This window comes from Pagrus pagrus, assembly GCF_965226575.1.
Source record: "Pagrus pagrus genome assembly, chromosome: 6".
Classification (NCBI taxonomy): Eukaryota; Metazoa; Chordata; class Actinopteri; order Spariformes; family Sparidae; genus Pagrus; species Pagrus pagrus.
The window spans coordinates 14,496,782-14,520,743 of NC_140190.1; the positions used below are offsets into that span (position 1 = coordinate 14,496,782).

Sequence of the window (23,962 nt, forward strand, 5' to 3'; positions counted from 1 at the left end):
AAATTATAGCTTGAGATTGAAAAAAAAAACCCTGATGTGTGCAAATGATGGCACAGCTCCTTTCACTGTTAAGATAGCAAGCAGCTACTTTGATGCTTACACTGATAAAGGGCATTAAGACACAGTCAAGTTACTGGCTAAAAGTGAGTTCTCTTGCAGAACTTGACCGATGGCTCAACCTCTATGGATATTGAAATAATTAAATCCTGGAATTGAATTCACTACTGAGGCTCAGCAAACTACACTGGCCAAAAGTGATAGACTAAATCTGATAAAGAAGAAGGGCCAAAAAGCAAATAAGTAAATAAAAACTCACCATCAAACTCTGGAAAGTAGTCAACCAGGTGTGAATACATGATCTTCTCCTCCAGCAGGTCTTTCTTGTTGAGGAAGAGGATGACGGAGGAGTTCTGGAACCAGGGATATGTGATGATGGTCCTGAACAGAGCTTTACTCTCCTCCATACGATTCTAACAAGGGCAAGACAGAGAGAGAGACAGAGAGAGAGAGACAGAGACAGAGACAGAGAGAGAGAGAGAGAGCAGAGGAAAATAAACACAACTTTAGGATATATTAAAAACACAAGACTTCTTCTGATTCTCTAATTCTGCTTAATTCACTCTTCACTATGAATGCAATTATCAAACCTTGGTTTTATTATATCTGGAATATAGACAGATGCTACACTTAATATCAGTATTCCAGGAAAATTTTGTTTTTCAGGATTATCTCTGAAAGTTTTGAGGCTAATATTCAATTAGAAGCCCAAACACTACAGGCCTTTGTGTTTGTGCCTCTGAAACACAGCCAGAGCAGTGCTAGAAAGTGCCTGCCAGTTATATTATGCCAGTGAATAGTCTGTGAATGTGAAAAAGTACAGCCCTTACTTCCTTGTTTTCAGCCATTTAGTCTTTATTAACGGTTTAAGCTCTTTCTATGTGGGATGAAACTTTGAAGATTTAGCTGGACGGAGCTTATTGCAATGATCAAAAGAACCGAGTGAATTCTAGTGCAGTTAACTTCACTATGGACAACATTGTTGTCCCTCTGTTTGGATAGAAGGGCAAAATGGTCTCTGGATTCGTGCCATAAGAAGACCCAATTCAATAATAAACTGAAAAAAATTATCCAGTTGCCAGCAAAGATTCTACTGAGGAGAATAAAATGCAGTTAAATGAAACAAACATTCAGTTTCCTTTCAAAGACACATCCATGAAGGAAGAAAACAGTAGTTAACAGAGTTTTTATTTACCCAAACCTGCAATGGTACTTGTTATGATTGTATGGTTGCCAACATTGCTAGCATGGCTTAGCTGTGATCAATAGTCAGTGCGCCATTGTTTCTTCTAACCCTTCATGAATGCACAAAGAAGACAATGTTAGGTTATATTTGGACCCTGTGTGTTTACATTCGTCGAGTGCCTTTTCTGAGACAAAACATTAGCTTGCTAATAGTGATGGACTGTAGCTGGACAGCATCATGGTGCAGCAATTAATCCAGTTTTTACAGTAAAGACAGGGAATTGTAGTATGAGAAACCGCCAGGGGACATTTAAGATAGTCATTTGTGTAATTTTTGTAGTTGTTTTGACAAATGTTAATTGATCAAGGCACATATTAGATTTATTCCTCCAAACAAAACTGTCTAGAAAACAAAAAAAACAAACAAAAGCTAATAGCTGCTGACAAACACAACTCCTCTTCCTCTTTCTAATCTAAGCTCCTTGCAAGTATCACTCCCACAGTTTAGTCTCGACAAGTCATACTATGATCCCGGCCAGATTTGACCTGATGAAATCAAAGATGTTTGAAAACAATCTAGTCAGGCTCTGGCTGGTCTGAAGGGTCAAAGTCTCGGTCTTGAGCCTGTCAACACGACAGGATAATCTCTTCAGACTGTGGTGCCTAAACGCCGCCCAGCCTCGTCTCAGCCGTCAATCAGAGCTCAGTAACAGCATCAAGATTGTCCAGTGTGGCCTACTAGCTGTGACCATGTATGCATTACAAGCAGGAAAAGCAAATAAACAGCAACCTACAAAAATAAAAACATATTCCTGTCCCTGTGTGCTCAATAAGGCCCGACACCTGAGCAGGCCTGCTGAAGACAAAGTACAGTATGTGTGTGCAGTTAACAAACACCGACCCTGGTAAACTGTAGTAGCGATGTACAGCAGATATAGTGAGTCAAGCTGGCAGCTGGGTCTGGTTAATGAAACCCAGATGTCATATGATCAGGTCAGAGAAAGGGTTTGTTGTCAGGAGAGGAGCAGAGGGCATGCAGCGGCTGATCACATTAGCTTTATTAGCGATAATTCTATCTGAACAGAGGAGAGTCAGAGCTGACGACATGTTCAAATAAAATATCTGCAGTGAAGAGATACAAGACCTCTTTTCTGTTGTTTATGAGAGATTCACCAATAAGCATAACTCTGTGTGTGTGTGTGTGTGTGTGTGTGTGTGTACATGCAAGAAAAAAAACTTTCTATGACTATGCCATAGGGTAGTTTAATAGAATACATTAATAAAAAGTGCTTTTTAATTACTTAATGGTTGGTGTAAAATTCTAAGCAATTCCTTTGATTGATAGTCGAGTGGCCAAAACAAATGATTATTGTTTAATCACTAATAATATGTGAAATATGTTGGATGTTCTTCCATTAGAAAACAGTTTTAGCCACTGACTTGATCTACGTTTGATGCAGAATCAGAGGAGGCTACATAAGAGTTAAAAGAACAGAGAAAATAAACACCAAGTTACTTGAATGATCAACTAAGTAACACAAAAACAACTTCATTCTAATTGTCTGTCTGTTGCTTTTCCACAGCTGGCTCAACAAACTCCAACCCATATTGAGGCTACTAAAATACAATAATATTAGTTTGTAGAGAACGTCTTTTTGTATTCTTTAATTACAAATTATTTTTAATTATTCAATTAATTTTAATTAAATACATTATCTCACATCTCTATTTGTATTAAGATATATTTTGATGCATCTGTGCCCATCTCTGATTGTCTGTTAATACATTTTTAGTCAGTTGAATTGTTAACGGCGATTACTCAATTAATGGCAAATCATTAACACCCAAGTTGCTGTGAGACCATGACCTGACATTACAGGTAAGGTTGCTTTTGACCTGTATTAATTGATTTATGTTGAGAGTACAGCAAACTGTGAACATAACATTTATATATTATGAACTTGTAAAGTTGATATGGTAAATGTGTAAGCAAACAGAAACCAACTTCAGCATTTATTTTAAGTCGTGTTTGTGGCCACTCACCCAATATACATTAGGTCCATTATTTATTCTGTGTTTATGTACATTTTGGCCATGACCAACTTCTGAGAGAATCATCTAACTCCTTAGTCAGCTGTTCAGTGCTGAGCAGTTGATGCTGATGTAAAGCGGGTTTTATCTGAGCTTTGTCACTAAAAACAGCTGCCCGCTGCTGCTGGAGATTAGGTTGATGAGAGCATTGAGGATGAAGCTGCAGACTGTAAAAAACAAAACAATGAGCTGAAACTTGCTTCAACTCCTGAAATAGCTGAGGGGAACTGTAGAGTCGGGTTGTCACCTTTTAAATGACACTCTGTCATTTGATCCATTGTCAATGCAACAATATTGAGCAGTGCTGCTTTAACTGTTCATGAGTCCAATTCATGTGAGTGTTTGTAATGTAAGTGTAGGATATTAAACAGGCTGCTGAAGAAGCTAAATTCTAAATTAAAGTTATGGAAGCAAAATAATCTTCTCACAAACCAGAGAGAAAACCTGCAAATAGTTTGTCTTTTGCAAGCTAAAATACGAAAGCCTCGTTGTGAATAGTGTGTGTGAAATATTGGTGTGTGTGTGCGCGTGTGTGTTCAACAGTTCAGTAGATCACAACTATTTCTGTGTCTCTGTCTCACCTCGTTGTCTGACTCCACCAGGACCTGGTCGTACTCGCTGAGCGCCACCAAAAACATGATGGAGGTGACGTTCTCAAAGCAGTGGATCCACTTCCTCCTCTCTGACCTCTGACCCCCCACATCCACCATCCTGATTGTTGGGATGAGAGGAAGGGCCGCCAAACAGAGGGCAGAAAGAATCATGAAAGAGAGAAATACTACAATTAGCTCTAAATCTATCACTCAGATTAGTTTTATCTTTATTGTTCAGGTGTTTTAACCTCAGAATTAGTGTCACATGGCGAAGCATGCATTGCAATCATTAGTTCAAGGATTTAACTTTTATTAAATCTTTGGAACTACTCAGGGTGTCTAACAAATTAAACTTGAACTACAGAAAATCAAAATACACATGGTCCACATTAACAATAATAATAATGTATTACATTTAATTGAAAATGTTGTAATAGAGGAAATCCTCAACTAATTTGGATGAGCCACCAGCCAAGAATCTTGGCCCTCCCATTAATTTTCAAACAGAAAATTTATGAGTGCAAAGAGGCATTCATCTTGTAAAATGTGGCCTCATTTTTCATTTTCATTTACACTAAGCTTTGTATCCACTGGTGGCCAAACAATATTTTACAAGGCCAGTGTGGTCTGACCATTAGTACAAAACTTCAACTTAATATCTAATGAGTCTAGTGTACTTCAAGCCAAACACCCCTTTTGCACCAAGAATATAATAAGAGGAAACGTGAGGCGAGAATCTGCAGCATGAATCACAGAGCAGACAGAGAAACCTTCCCTACGGTGAACCAAAATAACTACAAGGAAGTGTATGTATGTGTACAAACAATGCCAGCCTTCACTCCCTTCTCCGCAAAGTAGATGTTGGAGTGTCCATGAAGAAGATAGGAAGTAGTAGTAATATTTAAAAGTGCCTATAAAGGGTGTTATATGTGAGGGAAAGGAGAGGAGCAACAAGTCGTGATTGGAGGAGGACAAAGGCAGTGTTTGAAGCAACAAAGATGAGTAAAAAATGGAATATTAAAGAATTGGAAAATCAAGCAAGAAACATTGAAGACTGCGAGAAAAATGAAACACGAGTTTGTAAAGGCATGACATATGGGTTTTGATTCTGGGGTATGACACACAGATTGACTCTTGGATAAACTGATTTTCCATTTGCTCCATTGTAACGTCCGTTTTTATTTGGATGAATTTTCTAAAAAAAAAAAAAAGGGAAATAAATTAAATTAAATTAAATTAGACTGAAGACCAAATGCTGCCCGAACAGAAGAGGTGTAAAAAATAAAAGGCACAGTCAGATTGTTTGTTTGAGCTGCTACTAAAAATACAAACTAAAAGATGTTGAATCAAACTCAGGCTGTGCTCATCAGTTAAGTGAATGTCACCCAATACCCAATATCATTCAAAAGCTGGACTTTGAAACTCTGATCACACATCACAAAGGTGAGACTCGCTGTCTGAGTCTGCCAGACAGAGGGACGGCATTGATAAATGGAGTCCTCCACAAGAGCCGGCCTAAAATAAAACGCATCAGACGACCTCCTTTTTTCCTTTAGCAAGGATGAGTGACCTACTTAGTACGATAAGCTCTCCTATGCTGGATAAGCCAGTAAAATGACATTTTCTGTGACTTCAAAAGCCAATTAAAAGAGAAGGAAGCAAGCCTAATGGAGATGTTTGTCTATGAAAGGCTTCCTTGTTGTAGCTCAGGCCTTGCCAACTGCAAGCAGAAGCAGTACAGTCCCCCATGTGCTTGTTACTGTACATGACTTTCAGGCTGTGGACTGTCTGATCCTCCATGTTTAACCACAGGAATATAACATATAACGCATATACACATATTCATAAATCACTAAATTAAGAAGCAACAATAATAATGCTCTTTTCCCAATAAGACACCTCACAATTATTCCTACTTCAGATTTGTATTTTCGGTCTGTTAACACAAGACTGATGTCATTGAGAGCATATAGTGATTCACCATCAGCAGCACAGGCAGGCAGAGTAGAGCCTATCTGCTAGCTGCAGCAGAGCTGCTGGGAACCTCTTCAGCACAACCTCATTGCAAGCAGAGTTATTTCTAGCCTTGCCAAGCGTAGGAGGGGGCTGACATGATGGCTTCCTATCGATTTGCACTCTTCTGTAATCGCTCTTGTTCCCTGAGTCCATCTCTATCTCCTCATCTTCTCTGGGTTTTTTTTTTTTTTTGCAAGAGAAGGAGGAAGGGAAGCTGCTCTACGTTTTTGGTGACCATCTCTGTGCCAAGTCCTCGAGGCTGTGTCTCTGGGCAATGCAGAAAAACTGGGAAGGATTATTATGTAGAAATGCTGCCTTCTTGAGCCTCTCAGTTCCTGAACATGCAAACTTGGCATCCATATATAATTATTTAAACATTCTTATTTTACAATTACCCTTTCATCTAGGCTTCATTTTATTGTGCCAAATTATGGATTGCTGTTAGGTAATAATATAGATATATGTAGAAGCTCGGGCTGGATTTTATGTGTGGGGGTTTTGAGACTACTTAAACACCATAGAGGAGCTCCATTTATAGATCTCTTCATTGGTCTTGTGCCCCTTTTTCAAAGCTGTCAACACAACATCTCCTTCCTTAAACATTGCCACATTAAAACTAGACCAACGAAAAACGATGACACCCATGTTACATATTCTTTTGAGCTTTGTACTTACATTATCCTGAATGTTTCCAACAATGTTCAAACTAAATGAAATCTGCAATTATACTCAATTAAATTGTAACTGTAACTTTTGGGGAAACATTGAATGATACATCAGAGAGTGAGGAAGGGAGTCGGCAAACGTGACTCAATGTAACGTGAATGAAACTTCAAAACATTTCCTCATCGGTGAACCATTCTGCCTGAGTCACATAGATAGATTTTTATCAGCGTTGGTGGTTCTTTGACAATGAAGACAACTCCCAAGACGCACACTACTTAACCAACTTAACCAACAAAGTTCTTTCGTTTTCATTGTTTTGATTGAGAGACCCCTAACAGCAGAGGCATGACCGGAGATCATAGGCAGAGAAGAACGGGTCAATAGTGGGGCTATTATTTAGCATGGATAAATACTAACAATGGAGCACAACATTTTTCTGAAAGTTTCACTTACACTTTGGTTTGGTCTTGTACCTTAGTTTAAAACACACAGTAATGATCTACCTCGCATCCTGGTTGTTTACTGTTATTTTTAATTTGTTGATGAGGACAAACGATCACAGCATGCCAGTAGCATTACAATATAGCATCTTCATCTTTCGGCAAACTGATCAGGGGGGCTTCCCAACACGTCACAGACACAGACCATAGAGTGACACTCCCACACTGCTGCACCAACCTGCGCCTTTTCACCGCACTGCCGGATCTAATGTGAATCCAGCCTAATGCTACAGATCAACTGTTTGGTCTATAAATAGTCAGAAAAAGTTGAAAATTGTCCATCACAAGGTTTGTCATGAAATTGTCTGTTTTCTCCTACGAACAATCCAAAACCTGAAGTTAGTCAGTCTACTAACATATAAAGAAAAAAGCAGTAAATTCTGATACTGGTGAATTAACTTGGAAAAACTGTCTAAGATATGACCTTAAAGGCTTTCCTGAAATCAAACCCCATCTTTGATACCATTGTCTAGTATGGCCTGAATTTTCTGCGGTAGCCATTTAATTCTTTAACATTCAGTAACTACTTCTAAATTTAGTAGTTTTTTCCCCCCATTAGTGGCTAAAGTCTGCCATTTCTGCACTGGATTCAAATTGCCTGCTTGCGTGCATGTAATCCTGCACCATTTTATCTGGTCAATATTGGCCTCACTGTTCACTGTTCACACCCTTTATACCGTGTCCCAGCTATATTAAGTTATTGCAAACGGAATACAAACTAGACATCGTCTAACTGACTGATTGATGCTCTAGTACTAATCTACGGTAACATTGCACATGTACTGAAACGTACTGCTAATAGCAGAATGGACTATGGACGCATTCAGACAAAATGGGGACACAAAACATGTTGTAGGTACATTAAGATGGACTTTTAGATTTTAAAATGAGAACAGACTACTAGTAGGGTACAAAAGTGGGGTTAGTAAAAGTAGTGTTATTCTTCTTCTACCTGAAAATGATGCTTTGCAAGTCGAAAGGGTATTCTATGATCCCAGTGGTTGGGATTCGAACCCTAAGCACATCCTGTTGGGTTGGCAGATAGGACGATTCAGCAATACGATCCAGATCGCTTAGATAGCTAGAGACAAGAAGGACAACAAAAGACAGAGAAAGGGAGGAAAGAGAAAGTGAAGCATAACAGCAGATACAGCGCACCCCCTCCAAAAGCAAGTGGATCAGTCCAGATGTAACCACAGAAAACCATTCCCAAGAGTTATGAGGGGATTAGGTGACGTTTTGTACCTCTACCCCAAAATTTTCTCAGGAATTTAGCTTCATCCTTGATGGCAGCTCCCAAAGACAAAACATTCCTCAATTTCATTCTCTGCTCCCCCTCAAACTGCTCCCAGAAAAGGTTAAGGGGAGCAAAACCTTTAACTTGACTCCAAAAAGATTATTTAGCACTCAAGAGGCCAACACTGACTGCCTCGGTGAAAATAGAAATGACTGCTTCTCTGGTGAGACTTGACAGGAAGGAGGTTTGAGGCTCGGTCTGAGGCCAGTCTTTGAGAGTGTACCATCAGGGATGTGTTAAAGTGCTGAGCCACGCTGTGCAGCACAGGGTAGATGGCGAAAGCGGTGTCGACGGTTTCCAACTGGCTGACCAACTGTCCGGCAGCAAGCCAACCAGTGACATCATCGGCAGCACTTGACACCAGTACCTGAAGATAATATTCTCCAGGTCAAATGGGTACTCAATGATGCCGGTGGTGGGCACTCGGACCCGCAGCACATCCTGCTGAGTGGGCACGTACCCCTGCGTTCCTATTCGTTCTACATCATTAAGGTAACTGTGGAGGGGGAGGGGACATATGACAAGAGATGTACAGTACATGTAGGCAAACCACCAGTCTCAACAGCAGGAGACCACATGGACACGTATATACAAAAAACAGTCACTAACATATAATTACAAAACATTCAAATAATTATGATAACACAGGGTTTCTGCAAGACATTTTAAGAACTTCATAAACGCATTCTGAGAAATACTTTCAAAGTAATTTAATAAATTTTTTTTGTGATGCTCCTGATGTGAATACAGTACAATATTGAGCATTAGGTTTTTCTGACTTCCTATTAGGGCTGGGCAATATATTAGTTTGTAGTTATCGTGATATCAGACTATATATCGTCTTAGATTCTGGTTATAGTGTAGTATAGTATAGATGAGTGTTGTCTTTTCCTGGTTTTAAAGGCTGCATCACAGTAAATTGATGCATTTTTCTTAACTTACCAGAAATCTTATTCTTGTTTTAATACTTTCTTTTACCCAGTTAGTCATTATATTCACATTAATGATGATTATTTATCAAAAATGTCATTGTGTTAATAGAGAAAGAACAAATAGTCATCAATATCAATACAGAGGTATTTGGTAAAATACATTGTAATATTTGATTATGTCGCCCAGTCCTAGCATTTATGAAGTGCTTTTGAGGAGACTTGAAAATATCAAGATATATTGTGAATTGTGATTTAGTACGGAAGCCCTAAAGGGCCATGCATTCATAGATTTTATTTCCTCCGTTTTCCTGTGATAACGAGTTAATTTCATTTGTTTTCCCGAGATCTCAAGTTATTATCTCGAAATAACAACTGCCGTTTTCCCGAGATAATGGGATAATTTTCTCGAGATAACGATATAATTAATTCGAGATCAATGCTGCACTTAATTAATAATTTCATTATCAGCCTACAGCTAATAATGTATATCTTCCATTATTACACGGCCTGCTGTTGTGGTATGCAAGGGCCGTGTTACAACGAATACACGTCACGGTGTTCTCCTTTCTTTTCAGTCGGAAATGCTCCCACACTTTCGACATTTTCTGTCTTTTTTTATCGCCTTTTTCTTCTGTTTCATCGTCGCTATTTCTCCTCGCCTCTGCCATTTTCCCGCTCCCTCAGTCAAACACCTGTCGTCCGCTTCCTCCTCCTCCTCCTTTCTTCCCCGGTCTTCCCTTGCGTACGTGACGTAAGCACGTTGTGCCACATTGAAAGTAGTCCGTGCGGCCGCTTGAACTACAATTAAATTAACGATTCCTCGAGGCAGAAAAAAATCCTCGGACCATTTTTTGTATTCGAGGTACTCGAATTACTCGAGGAATCGTTTCAGCCCTAGAGTACTCGATTATTAAAATATTCGATAGCTGCAGCCCTATTATCAGCCAATATTTTGTCGGTCCAATATATATCGCGCATCCCTAATTTTAAGACATTGTAAGGCCTAAAATTCAGATTGTTGGATTTTAGAATTAAGGATCTGCAGAAACCCTGTTTTAGTTACCAGGAGCTCATAAGAAAAATAATAAGTATTCACAAAACCATCTATGCATAAGCTTTAATTCCTCAACTTTATAAAGGAGACATATTATTCTGAAATAGATTAATGCAGGTTGGAATTAGCCCTGATATTATTAGCAGTCGTTTATAAAACTGCCAACATTTCTTCCTTTTCCCAACTCTCCCCATCTGCCTCAACTCTCTTCCCTTCCTCTCGTCGAATGGATGTTAACACAGATTTAAAACTGCTGAAAAAAGGGCTATTAACATTATTAATGCATCTGTGATTTCATCATTCATGTCTTTACTATGGCAACTGATATTTACTAATTTCATCATATTGCAGTGGATATTCTTGGAGGTCACAGTTGCACAGCGATACTGCTTCTCCATTTGTACATATAAAGTAAATAATCAATCATCCCAGTAGATTAATGCATTGCAGACATACTATTTGGTCGAATCGGAGAGCTGGTACTCTCTCCTGCGATCGTAGGCCTCCTGGATGCCAGGGTCAGCCCACAGCATCTTTATCGCACCAATGTACGGCTGATCGAATGATGAAATCTTCTCCACGTCCACCTCACGCACCACTTGGGCATTATTCTGGTAGAACGAAAGAACAAAGCACAAAAAATACATTTTTAACATCAACATATGAATTAGGTAGATGTGGATTTTATGCAAAGTTAAATTAGCAATTGAAATTCAGCAGTTACAGGATCCAAATCTCTAAGTAGGTGTTGATGGGTGGTTTCTTTTTCGAGTTCAGAGTTTCATATTTTTTAATCCATGCATTCTTCTTTCAAAATCTGGCGGGCACATTACCTATAATGAAGCAAATCAGGTGCAGTATGCTACATTGTACTAGAGGCTAATGTAGTCCTGAGCTGCCTGCCTCACCAGTTCTGCCAAGTTCATTTTGGACCAAGTCCCTAACTTGATATGCACTGCAATAACAACAATATTTTTATTCTGGTACGCACCTTGTTCTGTTCATACTTGAATGGGATTTTGAGGGTCTCAGTGGCACGGATCATGGACTGCATTGAGGTGAAGATGTTCTGGTAGACCAGTTTGGTGAAGCCCTTCTTATCCTCATCTGTGTAGCCTGACCCATGGATTATTCTCATCTGCTTGATGAAGGTGCTCTTTCCACTCTCTCCAGTGCCTTAAAGGAAAACAAGATGAAACAGAAGGTTAGACGAGAACTGAAAAATGAGAATACATAAGATTACTGATGGTGTGAAGAGATCCAGCTGCGGACAAGCAGAACATTATGGTATCCTACAGTGATTACCTAGAACTGGAAAGAAAATACGAAAATAAAATCAGACGTGGTGATAGTTCTTGTGTGTTGATAAATAGGATGTAATAATATTAAAGTGTGTAATGTGAAAACTGCTAAATAGAGCAAACAGTGATAGAAATAAACAGTAGTATAAGTACATGTACATACAAGTATGACAGTAATTAATTCAAACATTTGTTTGAAAAATGGGTCACTACCACTACAACAACTGATTACAAGCTGCAATCCATCCATCCAAGTACAATTGACAGTATAATATGGTAGTTCTTTCACATTAATGTCGTCAGCAAATGCATTTCTGCTGCTCTAAAAGCAAACTAAACCATAAAGTAAAAAAGGCAAAAACACAAAACTATAACTTTGACAAATTAAAGCTCTTTTATACAACTCAAATTTCTGTGGTAATAAAGTGGTCGATCTTTGCAACAGACTGACCCCGTCTGTCCACCTACACCCTGCTGCTGATACACAGGGCTGTGAAGGAATCAGCACCATCATGCCCCCCCGGCAGTGGTCAAGACCTCAATGCCAACTCAGTCCCTGTGTTTTAGCTGAACTGACTGAACTGTACTGTACTGTTTAGCAGCAATAGAGAAACGATCGTGGACTGGAAGTGGTGACTGTCTTATTGTTTCTGTACTATGAAAATGAAGGTAGAAAAAACTCCAATCAAACTGTAAAACAAGGCAGCGTTGATGAAATATGAACCCTAATCCTTTCCATTGTCTATTTGTCACCTAAAATGTTTTCAAAAAAATATTTTAGTGTATTGTTGAGCTGTAATATGATATCATTCGTTACCAGCTGGCTGTCATACTGTTTCTTGTTTCCAAGCACTGCCCAACTCACAGTACGTCATCAATGAGCGGGAGTTTTTATTGGTCGGTTGCGGTGCATTCTGGCTGTTGTAGTTTTCATGTTGTCATGTAGCACCAATTTCAAAAATATTTGCCTCTTCCTTCTGCATAACCAGCCCAATTTTATGCAAGGGCATTCTTTCTAGTGGTGAAATACTTCTTTATTGTTAATTGACCTTATCATTCCATTAAAACAGTAAAAATCTCCCCAAACTCTGTATGTGTATTCAAAGACATGAGATTTACATAACTTGATAAGAATTTAAACAAAGTCTAAAATACACATTGACAAATGTTTCTGGGCTTAATCATGGTCTAGCCATTGTCTCTTGTCATCTTGGTTCAAGTGTTCTGAGATGTGAAATGTAACAATGCAATGTAATCATTGTTTTGGCCGTGGTTACTGCAGAGGCTCCACTGACAGTCTGGCTAAGTGGAGCAGCCCAGAGTAACCACATGATGGCTGTACGGCTCACCTCAGCTCGGGTAAACTGAGTTCACTCCTCCAATTTTGTATCACAGTGACCATGCATATGCACATGTGCATAAACACACAGAAAGACCAAGTCATTGAGAAGGAAACTTGCTTGCACATGCAAAGAAAGAAATACGCAGAACCCCACAGTTTCCTTTTATACACCAACTATTATAGCAGGTTCTGTGTATATAGACATATTCAGTGAGTAAAGGACTTCTCTAGGCCTGGTGATGTGACGCCAGAGTCAGGATGAAAACATCGGTGTGTTTCTTACACTGTGGTTATCAACCAAAGAGGAACATTCAAAAGACGAGGCAGGTAGCGGGTAAACCCAAAATGAACCTCCAGTTTCACCATGCAGCTCTCTCTCCAGAGCAATCCTCCTCTTCCACCCCCATTCCACCACCTATTTTCTTCCTCTACAACCCTGCTCCAGCTCTCCACCACTCATCTCTCCATCTCATTTCTCCCAACATTCAAGTCTGAGTCACCGCAGTTTCAGCTACACGTGTACTCTGGTCTCTACCTTTCACTCTTGTCTTTGTTCCTCTGATCTCAACCTGTGCTGCAACTGACAATTATTTTCATCATGGATTAATCTAGAGATTTCCAAATTGTAATGATTGAACACCCAATATTTAATTCATATATGACAAACTGTAACCAGTTGTAACCAGCTGTTTGGTGTTTTGTTGTAGACATTTAACACAATCTTGATATAAATGTCAAAATAAAATGTCTACTGCCCCATAATTACGCAATAAAACTTGCAAAATAAAAAAGAGCACAAGAGTGATGGACACAAAATTCTAAAATAGTGATGTTGCATTGCCCGCTTTTGCCTTTCGTTTTTCCTTCCTTGTAAGAACAAGCTAAGTATCAATATACTGCTTCCAGAGGCGAGTAGACTTTAGCCTAAAGATAAAATATGTAGTTTCTGAACACATTTCTTGCCAATGATGAGTTCATTCTCGCTAAAAGTACCACACACTACATGCTGCATCATCATAGCTGTGATCATGCTCACAGTGTAAATTTTGTCTTACACTTTAACTTTGTCTTACTCTACACAGGAATCATAGCATCAGCAGAACAGCAGCAGCCTCAATGCTCTGTCTGTGTCTACACAGGATGCGTTCAGGCACAGCATTGAGCTGTAGGTCACTATTGTTTTTTGGCAGTGCTCAGAGCCCTACACACAATCACTGAAGTAACAGGTGTAAAAACAGAAGAAAAGCAAGAAAATACACTCCAGGTTGTGTTTACAGATGTATTGCACAAGTGTGTGAATATGTCCATGTATGCAGACAATATTTTTGGTTTTTAGCACAGTATCTAACATGAGTATTTGTGCAAGCTTGACCCAACTACTGATGCTCCACACTGAGAAACAAGTCTACGACAATGCTAGTGGCTCTGAGAGGCTACACGTATTGTAGGCCCAAAACATGGACAAAAGTCATTAGGATTCATCCTCTGGGCACCGTGAATATATGTACAAAATATACACAGCAATCCATCCAAAAGGCGGACTGGCTGGGTTTGCCATCCATACAGTCACAATGTTAGTGTGGCCAAAAAAGGGATGCAACACTGCTTGTATTCAAGGGGACATACTGTATGGTTTTCTACAGCCTCCTTGGACCAACAGAGGGACTTACCAGTGCACATCGGGAATTTGAGATACCAAATTGGGGAAAAAAAACCCACACTGATCATGTTTACAGCCACATTGTCTAAGAGAACTGTAGGGACTGATTCAATGATGGAATGTGCTTTGTGTTATAAAGTACAGCTGGTATTCCCAAGGCAACGCTGAAATGTCTTCCAAGGATGATGATGAGAGTCAAGTTTGACTGTCACTGACTGAAGAGCAGAGTTGAGTGTACAGTGAAGGAGTGCCCTCTAACCAGACAGGATCTTTCACTGTGGAAAGCAGGTCAGGCAACATCGGAGTTTCCCCTTCAGACAGACTATGTCTTTGAGAAAGGGACATAAATAGCAATTGTCAAGACACAGCACCAGAGTTCATTTTCTCATTGACTAAAGAGCTGAACAGAAGGGAGGGGGTGTTACTGGGATGTGAAGGAGTAAGAAAAGGAAAATAAATGAGAACATGTCCCTGCTTTCCTTTTCTTTACTGATTGTTGCTGAGTACATACTAACAAGTTTAAAACTGATGAGCAGAAAAATGTGGACATGAAATGGGTATATCAGCTTTGTTGGTTAATAGAGTGTATTCATGTGTATTTTGAATTTTCCAAAGACACACAACCAGAGGAGAGGGGCATGTCTCTCAGGCATGATCAGCTTAAGTCAACAGATCCCATTGTTCTCCTGCCCAACTGGAAAACCCAGCAGAAGCATTTCTCACGGACAAGCTGCTGTACGTTCACTGGAGCTACTCCTGAGGGGTAATGCTAGTTCCCATGGCAACTCCTGTGCTGGACTCATAAATACATGGCAGAAACACCAGCTGATATGCCCAGCTGATAGGCTTTGGTACGTCTCCACAGAGCCCAGTCAGACATGCAACTTTAACGTGCCTTTTTGTGATCCCATAGTGTCCTCGGCCAGTACTCTACTCCCAACCTATGGGAATTATAAAGTTACAGAAGCCAATAATGGACACCGATTTTAAATCGCATCAGCATAGCTCTCCTCCTATAGGGTACTTAAACTTTCTATCTGAATTTATGAACTCTAAAATATAGATATATTCCCATTTATAAAGATTTATATACCCTCAACTGCCAGTTTGAAATGTACTAATGATAAAAAATGCAGTCTTATGAATCAGGCCTGCAAAAAATTCTACCATCATGAAGGCTGTAATAATAATGATGATGATGGAAAATGAAGGTATAATATTGATGATGGAGCATTTTTACTATGTTATTATCACATTTAATAAGAAAAAAAAAAAGTTTCTCCATTAATCCCGAAGTGGGAAAGTCACACAGCACACACAGGAGCCATAGACATGCAGTTGCAGAAATATTACAGTCATCACAGCAGTGCCTGGGAGCAGTAAGAGATATGGCAGGGGCTCAAGGGCACCTCGGCCCAGCCAAGGAGGTGAACTGGCACCAGGGTTTAAGACAATATAAGTTTTTCATGTCACGATTATCCTGACCAAAATAATTGTGATGCATGAGATTATCCTGATGATCATCAAAATATGCTTAAAACTCTTAAAATGGCACCAAAAAAAATACTGGAATTACTCTTCCCTACATTTTGTTAGGACACAAATATTTTTATTGCATTACTGATAAGACTGACATTTCTTCTTAGTCAACGTTCTTTATAGTGAAAAACAATCAATCTTCTATCAATCTATCAAAGTGGCAACACACAACTTCCCCCCCACCCCCCCCGGTTTTTCCAAGCGGTATTAGGTTGGCACTGCTGTGCAAAGACAACTGGATCATGTCCATTTTCGTCAGTCACAAAATACAACAACACAGGACAAAACAAGAATTTATTCAATCAAGGACTGGGCGGTATGGCCCTACAGTAATACTGTGGTATTTTAAGGCTGTTTCGCGATGCACAATATATATCTCGATATTTTGAATCTCCTCAAAAGCACTTCATTAATGCTAGGACTGTGCGACAAAATATAGTCTTGTATCACGAAAACGACATGCATATCGCACACATTGCCTAGCCTACCATTAACGATACTTTGACTTCAGTACCAGTTCCTGAATGATATATATTTTTTTATAACTTCGTGAAATCCGTTTTAACAAAAGGTTACATTGCACATAGACGTGTAAAGCCCCGTCTCTGGGTGTAACATAGTGGTTTTCCTGCATGCCTTGAAACAACCAATCACCAGTGCTATTAGATCTTGGCAAAGCAAGCACGCTGCATGCTTACTGGCTCACTGACACTGATGAGATGAACTCCTTAGGTATTGAAAAACTGTATCAAATGACAAGACATTTTTCGATACTCTTGCTTTTTCGAGGCATTTCGTTGGTGCCATTAAAGTATCATAGCTCAATACCCAGCCACCAACTGGCACCAGGATTTCAGAGCCAAAGTGGGGAATGCTGGCATGAATCACCCAACCCTAACTGGCACCTCTCCAGCTACCAGTCCACGCTCAATACTGTGGTACGTGTTGGACTTGAACTAGCCAACTTCCAGTTCCCAAGCCAAGTCCCCACAGACTGAGCTGTCCCCCCGTATATCATACACATAAGCCATTGAAGCAATGAAAATGATCCTTGGCTGCAGCTCTAAAAACAACTATCATGATAATATAAAGTTAATAAACCCAATTACAAATGAAAAAGCATGTAAAAAGCATATGACAAGTAGCCAAAGTCATGTCAGGCAAATCCACTTCACAACATCAGGTAGCAGAGACCCGACAGGCTTACCAGAGACCTTGAGCAATTTTGAAATCCTCAAAACAGCAGAGCTGTAGGGGGCAGGGTGAAGAGAAGCCCAACAATCACATAGCCATGACTGTTAACCAGCGCAGAACCGTGTCACACTGCCTGCATCATGCACTGGGTATTAGTCATTCTGCTAAATAACCATTAACTACAAAGAACAGTAAAAAATCTTTGAAACAGATCCATTTCATTTGGTCGGGCCAGCTGGAGGCCAGGACAGACATTTCAGCGATGGTTTACATGAAAAGTAATAGCTTGAAGCAGAGTTTGGCATCCACGCTGAAAGGGAAAGAACAAAAGAGAGTTGAGGAGACGAGAGGGAAAGGAAGGAGGTGCAAAGTGTGACAGAGTGAAGGAGAAGGGCGCTCTAAGTAAATGATTCCTTAAAACTTCCTCAAGCACATCAAACAGGAAGCGATGTCCACTTCAGCTCAGTGTTGGAAAAGCCTTTGCTGAAGGCTTGCTGACTGTACAGGAACTGAATGACTGAATGACTGTCTAGTGGCCCCCAGAAACTCCTCCAAGAACATTTTAAGGAACTTAATGTGCATTTTGAACGTAGGAGCATATTTCTGGGTTTAATGCCTGGAACTGTTGGGCCAACTTTGTCATACTGAGCATCACTGGTTTAACAATCACAAGTTTCAGGACTGCTATACCCAACAGTCTAAAATAGTTTGAATTAGCTCCACGTCGACCAGCTGGAACATTTTAGTGCTTTTTTGTTTTGATAAAACTGTAATAACACCCAAATATTATACATTAAATATGACACAAATGGGGCAATTCTCTTTAATGAGTCCTTTTGCTTTAAATAATTCTGTACATACAATTGAGATTTTAAATGCACAAGAGAGTCCAGGGCTCCAGAGTGCGACCAATTTGGTCGCATATGCGACCAAAATATTTAATAGTGCGACTAAAAAAAATTCTAGGTCGCACTGGTGCACCTGACGCTGCTCGGGTGAAAACATAAATTTCTTCCGCAAGCGCAGGATCTCTCTTTGCTCGCCTGATGGCATCGTGGTCTAAACCAATAAGAGACATAGCTCAGGGCGGGTCTTTGCCTCTGATTGGCTGTCGTCCTTTTCACTGCTCTAAGTTGTGTGAGTTAAAAAAATGCGAGCGACCTGAGCAGGCTGAGCGCCAGAGTAGCCTAACTGAAACAGAAAAGAAAATAAACGCGACAAAACGAGTGAAAATGAAGAGAGGTAGAAACATTGAAAGCTTTTTCATTAAGAAAACTAAGCCTACTCTTACAACCAGCCCTACTGTCATTCCATCCATCCCCACTGAGAGTCCATCCAGCCAAGACACGGAGACCTCGGCCTCGGTGACGGTCCCTGGGAAGATGCCAAGCCCCGGTCCTTCGGCGATAATGTCAGATTCGGAACCAGAGGAGACAACCGAGTCTGAGATAGAGCCCGGCCCCGAGACTCAGATTAAAAAGCCCAAAATTTATTCTTTCAGACATGACTGGTTGACACAATTTCCCTGGCTGAGATACGATAAAGGACGGAATGCAATGCACTGCATTTACTGTCGGGAGTGCGGTCAGAATATGGCCGGTAATAGTGCATTCGTAGGCGAGGCAACGACGTTTCGTATCGAAACATTAAAAAAGCACAACATGTCAAAAAAGCATACTATATGCCGTGACAAATGTGTAGATAAAGTGGCCCCTCTCCCAGCTGCATTTCAGAGGCAGGCAGCATTAATCAGGTCCTCTGAGGAATCCGAAATGATCATAAAATTTAATGTGGCATACAACATTGCAAAGGAGGAAATGCCGTTCACCAAATTTAAGTCAGAGATTATTTTGATGAAGAAAAATGGCTTAAACGTCAACCCGACCTACAGCAATGATACGGCATGTGCCCAATTTATTGGTGTAATAGGAGACACATTGAAGAAGAAGACAGCTGCGGACGTTGGTAACGCCACGTATATGTCTTTCATGATTGACGGCGACACAGACATCTCTACAAAGGAGTGCGTGATTATCTACAGCCGCATTTTGCGGAAAGGACGGCCGGTCAACATATTAATTGGACACGTTGAGGTGGAGCATGGACATGCACAAGGTAAGTTTGAAGGCCCAGCCACATTACAGCATGAGAGATAATGAAATAGAAATCTTAAGAAAATTGTATAGTATTCCTAAATATTATTAAAAATGAATAAATAAAAAGTTAAGTAGGCTAAGCTCACATAAACAGTTTTCCTTTTGCAATCTATAGGCTAGTGACCTGTATGATCCTTTTATTCTTTAGGAATTTATGCTGCCACAAAGCAAGCATTTGCTGCGCTTGGGCATCAGTGTGCAGATTGGCTGGGGAAAACGGTTGCTCTGGGTGCTGATGGTGCTGCAGTTAACCTAGGCCACAAGGGGGGCGTTATAGCCCTTTTACAAAGAGATGCAGGAGATTTCGTTGTGCCCTTTCACTGTATGCCTCACAGGTAGGCCTAATTATATAGGCTGTTGTGCATTTTCTCATATTAATGTAGTTTATCTTTGTAGATTAATTGTGATGTATCTTTACAGATTGGAATTGGCTATGTTGTCAGTCCAGAGGGACAATGCTATGATTGGTCAAGTATATGATCTGCTACATTTGGTGTGGAAGACCTACCATTTTAGTCCAAAATCAATGAGGGAGCTGAAGGCCATTGGAGCAGACCTGGGAGTGGATGTCCTAGTCCCCGGTGGGGTTAAAGGAACACGATGGCTTCCACATGTCTCCAGGGCCCTGGAGACATTCCTCAGACCCGGACAGAATGGCCATGGCCAGTTCACTGCAGTCTACTGTCATATGGACCATTTGGCAGGGTCCTCTGCCAATGCAGATATTGCAGGACGAGCCAGAAAGGTTAGTGGATTTCCACAGGAAATGTACTAAATTAGTGCCATTTTAACTTCAGTCATTTTCCCTGCCCAGAATGTTGTTTATTCATGTTGAAGGCTATATGAATATATGCTCTGGTTGTGTGATACAGGTCAAGAAATCAATGGAAGATGCCACTTTTGTGGCTTTTTGTCACTTTCTGGCTGATGTTTTTGCTGGAATAACCAAGTTCAGTCTCCTACTTCAGAAAAATGAGACCATCCTACCTCAGGTAAGGGAGATGAAATGGGATTACATTTTCAATTATGTTTGTTATTAGCTTCAGCTGTATTTATAAAAGTGCTTGATATGTCTAAACAGGCAGTTTGTGCTCTTGAAAATCTGCTGGTGACCACAGAGGTGATGGCTGCAAGACCTAAGCCTGGGGGCAGACTGTCACAGTTCATGGCTGACCTTAGGCTGCAGAGGAGGCAGCAGGATAAGCAGGGTGAAATGCCACTCTACAAATTCCAGGTACATTTGTGGTTTTGTTTCTGATATAGGAATGTATATATATATATATAATATCTAACTCACAATTTGTGTTTATGCTTTATGTCCCACACAGACAGTTACACTCAACGGGGAAGTCTCTAAGCTGGCAGAAGATGGTGGTGCTATCACTAAACTACACAGAGCAATGGAGACAACAATCAAATCTACTGTCAAACACTTGAAAGCAAGATTCTGTAGCCTCCTAGGCAAGTGTACTCCCCTGTCTTATGAACACATTGATAGATCAGACATTATGTTAATCATTTTATTAAAATGTCTTTATCCTTCCAATAGGAGAGGATGCTACCCAATCTGCCACAACTAAGGCTGTCAAATGCTTCAACATCTTCAATCATGATAGCTGGCCAGAAGACCAAGAGGAGTTAGTGGACCATGGTGCAGATGACCTAGCATTTCTCTTGGATCACTTCTCCCCTGTCCTCACAAGGTAGCATAGTGGACCACTACACAATGGTATGTAGTAGTGCTGGTGGCAATCATGTTAATTTAAACACTGATTGGCTGTTTAATCCATGTCAATTTCAGAAATGGTGTTAACACTGAGTTGGCAAAAGAAGAGTTTGTGGGCCTGAAGCTGTTAATTGCCAGGATGTTCAAGGACAAGACCTACCTCAGCCTCTGGGAGCTGATGTTAACCAGAGAGCCATACTGTTCAGAGTACAAGGTTTTACTCTTTTTCTTTTTAATGACATTTTTATATCAATATCAATGTCAACTTTGACATAAAAAAACAACTTTGACAGCTTGTACATGCCAATGAGAATGTGTTTGATTTTGTGTGTGTGTATGTGTATATATATATATGTGTATTGTTTTTTGTATATTTTTCAGAACATACTACACCTGGTCCACATTCTGCTGGTCCTCCCAGTGTCTTCTGCGGTTTGTGAGAGAGGATTCTCTTCACAGAAGAGAATTAAATCAGATGCAAGAGCATCACTCCACACAGACACAGTGGAAGATCTCATCAGAATCAGTGTGGAGGGGCCTAGTTTGGAGGATTTTGATGCTAGGGAGAGTGTGGCAAACTGGTTCAGCCAAGGCCAAAGGGCAAGAAGGCCAAATTACAAGTGTTGGCCATCTGAGGGGCATGTGCCAGCAAGAGGAGACCTGCTATAAGACTTTGGAAGACTTTAGCACTTTTATTTGGAAATGTTTTATTTTACTTGAAATGTTTAAGTTTGACCATTCATTTAAGCACAAGCACTTTTATTTGGAAATGTTTTATTTTGCTTAATGTTTTGGTTTGCTAATGTTTTAGTTTATGTTTTAAATGTTCAATTTCAGCACTTTAAACACTTTATTTTTCTTTTATATATATATATATATATAATTGGGCTGAAAATTAAGAAAATCATTTCTCTACACCTTATTGTTGTTAAAAAATCATTCACATTATATGAAAGTTATGGAAAGCTATAAAAAGGTGACCTTTTGGCGTTAAAGGCGACGCAATGAAAAATGTGGGTGCACCTAAATTTTCTGCTGGTGCACCTAAAAAAAAAAGTTAGGTGCACCAGTGCAACCAATGCAAAAAGTTAGTCTGGAGCCCTGGAGTCAGTAAGGGAAGGGAGACTGAAACACAAATTAAGTTGTTAGGTCATAATAATCTGAAACGCAAACAGCTTCAATACTCTTCTGTGTAGATTCTCTAAGACCCTTGAACTTGCTTTCTTACCTTTATTCAAAAATTCTGATGAGTGTACAACTGGCCTCAGATCTGGTGACTACAAGACCAAAAAATATGATTCACATAATTTTCATACTCAAAACATTTAATGACTCCTCATAACCTGTATGGAAGCATGTGCATTTGTTATGTTTCTTGGTTAAATTTCCTTTAACCTTTCATTTGTCTGCATGTTTGATTCAATGCAATTAGACAAGTCATTAAAACAGAAAAATGCAGTGAGAAAAAAAAATCTGCAGATCCTTGCATAAGAGTACCCAAGTCTTTTGTGTTTAGCATTTTCAAGAACCAATTCCACTACTACTGGTCTCCTTAATTTAATCATCAGACCTGCAGAACAGTGAGTCACTAAACACAATGTAAATGCCCTAAATATGTAACAAAGCAATTGCTAATCCATCGTCTAATTTGCCTAATCTTTGTAGTTATGGAGATGGGGTGGAAACACAAATGCACTTAAGGCACTTTTAAATCCCTCTCACTACTCAGTTCTTGAAACAATTTCATCAAAAAGCTGACTGACTCCAGCATCTTCAGACTAAAAAACACTTCTTGCCAAACTTTACTGTCTGAGCATGGACTGGCAGCGTCACAATAATACTTGGACTGCCATATTGGCAGATGGTAAAGTGTGCAGCTGCTATGGGTACAGTAACTCCTCCTTGCTTGACAGAGAGTGTGTGTGTGTGTGTGAGACAGATAAAAATTGTTTCATATCTATTTCCCATGTCACTGCTCCCTGTCATGAGATAGATGGAACCACTCCGCCTCCCAATCCTCCTCCCACTGGTTATATGTATAGCTACAAGGCAGCAGAGACAAGACCACATGGGACAAATAAAAGAAAAGGAAATTAGTAATAGGTGGAAAACATGAGCCTTCATCAGAAAGGAATGGGGGGGGAAAAGCTGTGGAGAATAACGATGCACTGTGTTTTATAAAAATCATTTCTGCTACAGTAGTACAGCAGATATTATCAGCCAAAACTGACAGAGTCAGAGATATTAACACTTAATCATCAATACTGTACGCCATAAATCTATAAAATGAGTGAACATGATAAAAGCAAAATCCTTACAATATACTGCTTTTAAATACAACTGCAACCATAACTTATTTTAATTATTGGTTACTTTTGATGATTATTTTTCTTAATCAATCAATTTAACATTGATAAATTGGTCAAAAAATCAGGTATTATGTTTACTATAGAAAAAGTAAGGAGGGAAAGGAAACCACCAACTATTCACATTTGAGAAGTTGACATTGAACTTTCTGGATTTTTGCTTTAAATAAATGACAAACAATAATAAAATTATTGTCTAATGATCAACTAGAAACCAAATGCTCGAGCACTACCTGAAATAGAATCAATCTTTAATATAATGTTACATTTTTCCACATTTTTTAAAT

The 23,962-nt window shown here is 39.7% G+C and overlaps 2 protein-coding genes across 4 annotated transcripts in view; one reads left to right on the plus strand and one right to left on the minus strand.

Annotated features, from left to right (window-relative positions):
• Positions 1–23,962, minus strand: part of LOC311258703 (guanine nucleotide-binding protein G(q) subunit alpha-like) — a 42,855-nt gene that overhangs the window by 5,514 nt on the left and 13,379 nt on the right. The window contains exons 2-7 of one of the 2 annotated variants that reach the window (XM_084355231.1): positions 11,383–11,567; positions 10,848–11,002; positions 8,773–8,901; positions 8,061–8,189; positions 3,915–4,044; positions 317–470 (exon numbers count right to left, since the gene is read on the minus strand). In XM_084355231.1, the coding sequence (XP_084211357.1) occupies positions 317–470; positions 3,915–4,044; positions 8,061–8,189; positions 8,773–8,901; positions 10,848–11,002; positions 11,383–11,567 (882 nt within the window). The remainder of the gene's footprint in view (positions 1–316; positions 471–3,914; positions 4,045–8,060; positions 8,190–8,772; positions 8,902–10,847; positions 11,003–11,382; positions 11,568–23,962) is intronic. The other variant, XM_084355230.1, reaches the window with a different exon arrangement.
• On the plus strand, positions 18,352–22,133 carry LOC311258702 (zinc finger protein 862-like). Of its 2 annotated transcripts, XM_084355228.1 has the most exons (9): positions 18,352–19,542; positions 19,732–19,918; positions 20,004–20,328; positions 20,456–20,575; positions 20,665–20,817; positions 20,912–21,044; positions 21,133–21,286; positions 21,385–21,523; positions 21,691–22,133. In XM_084355228.1, exons 1-9 carry the CDS (start codon positions 18,474–18,476, stop codon positions 21,976–21,978), a joined length of 2,568 nt encoding a protein of 855 aa, XP_084211354.1. In that variant the 5' UTR covers positions 18,352–18,473; the 3' UTR covers positions 21,979–22,133. The 2 variants fall into 2 exon arrangements, with proteins under 2 accessions (XP_084211354.1, XP_084211355.1); XM_084355229.1 differs by lacking the exon at positions 21,691–22,133 and having other exon boundaries at positions 21,133–21,312; positions 21,385–21,436.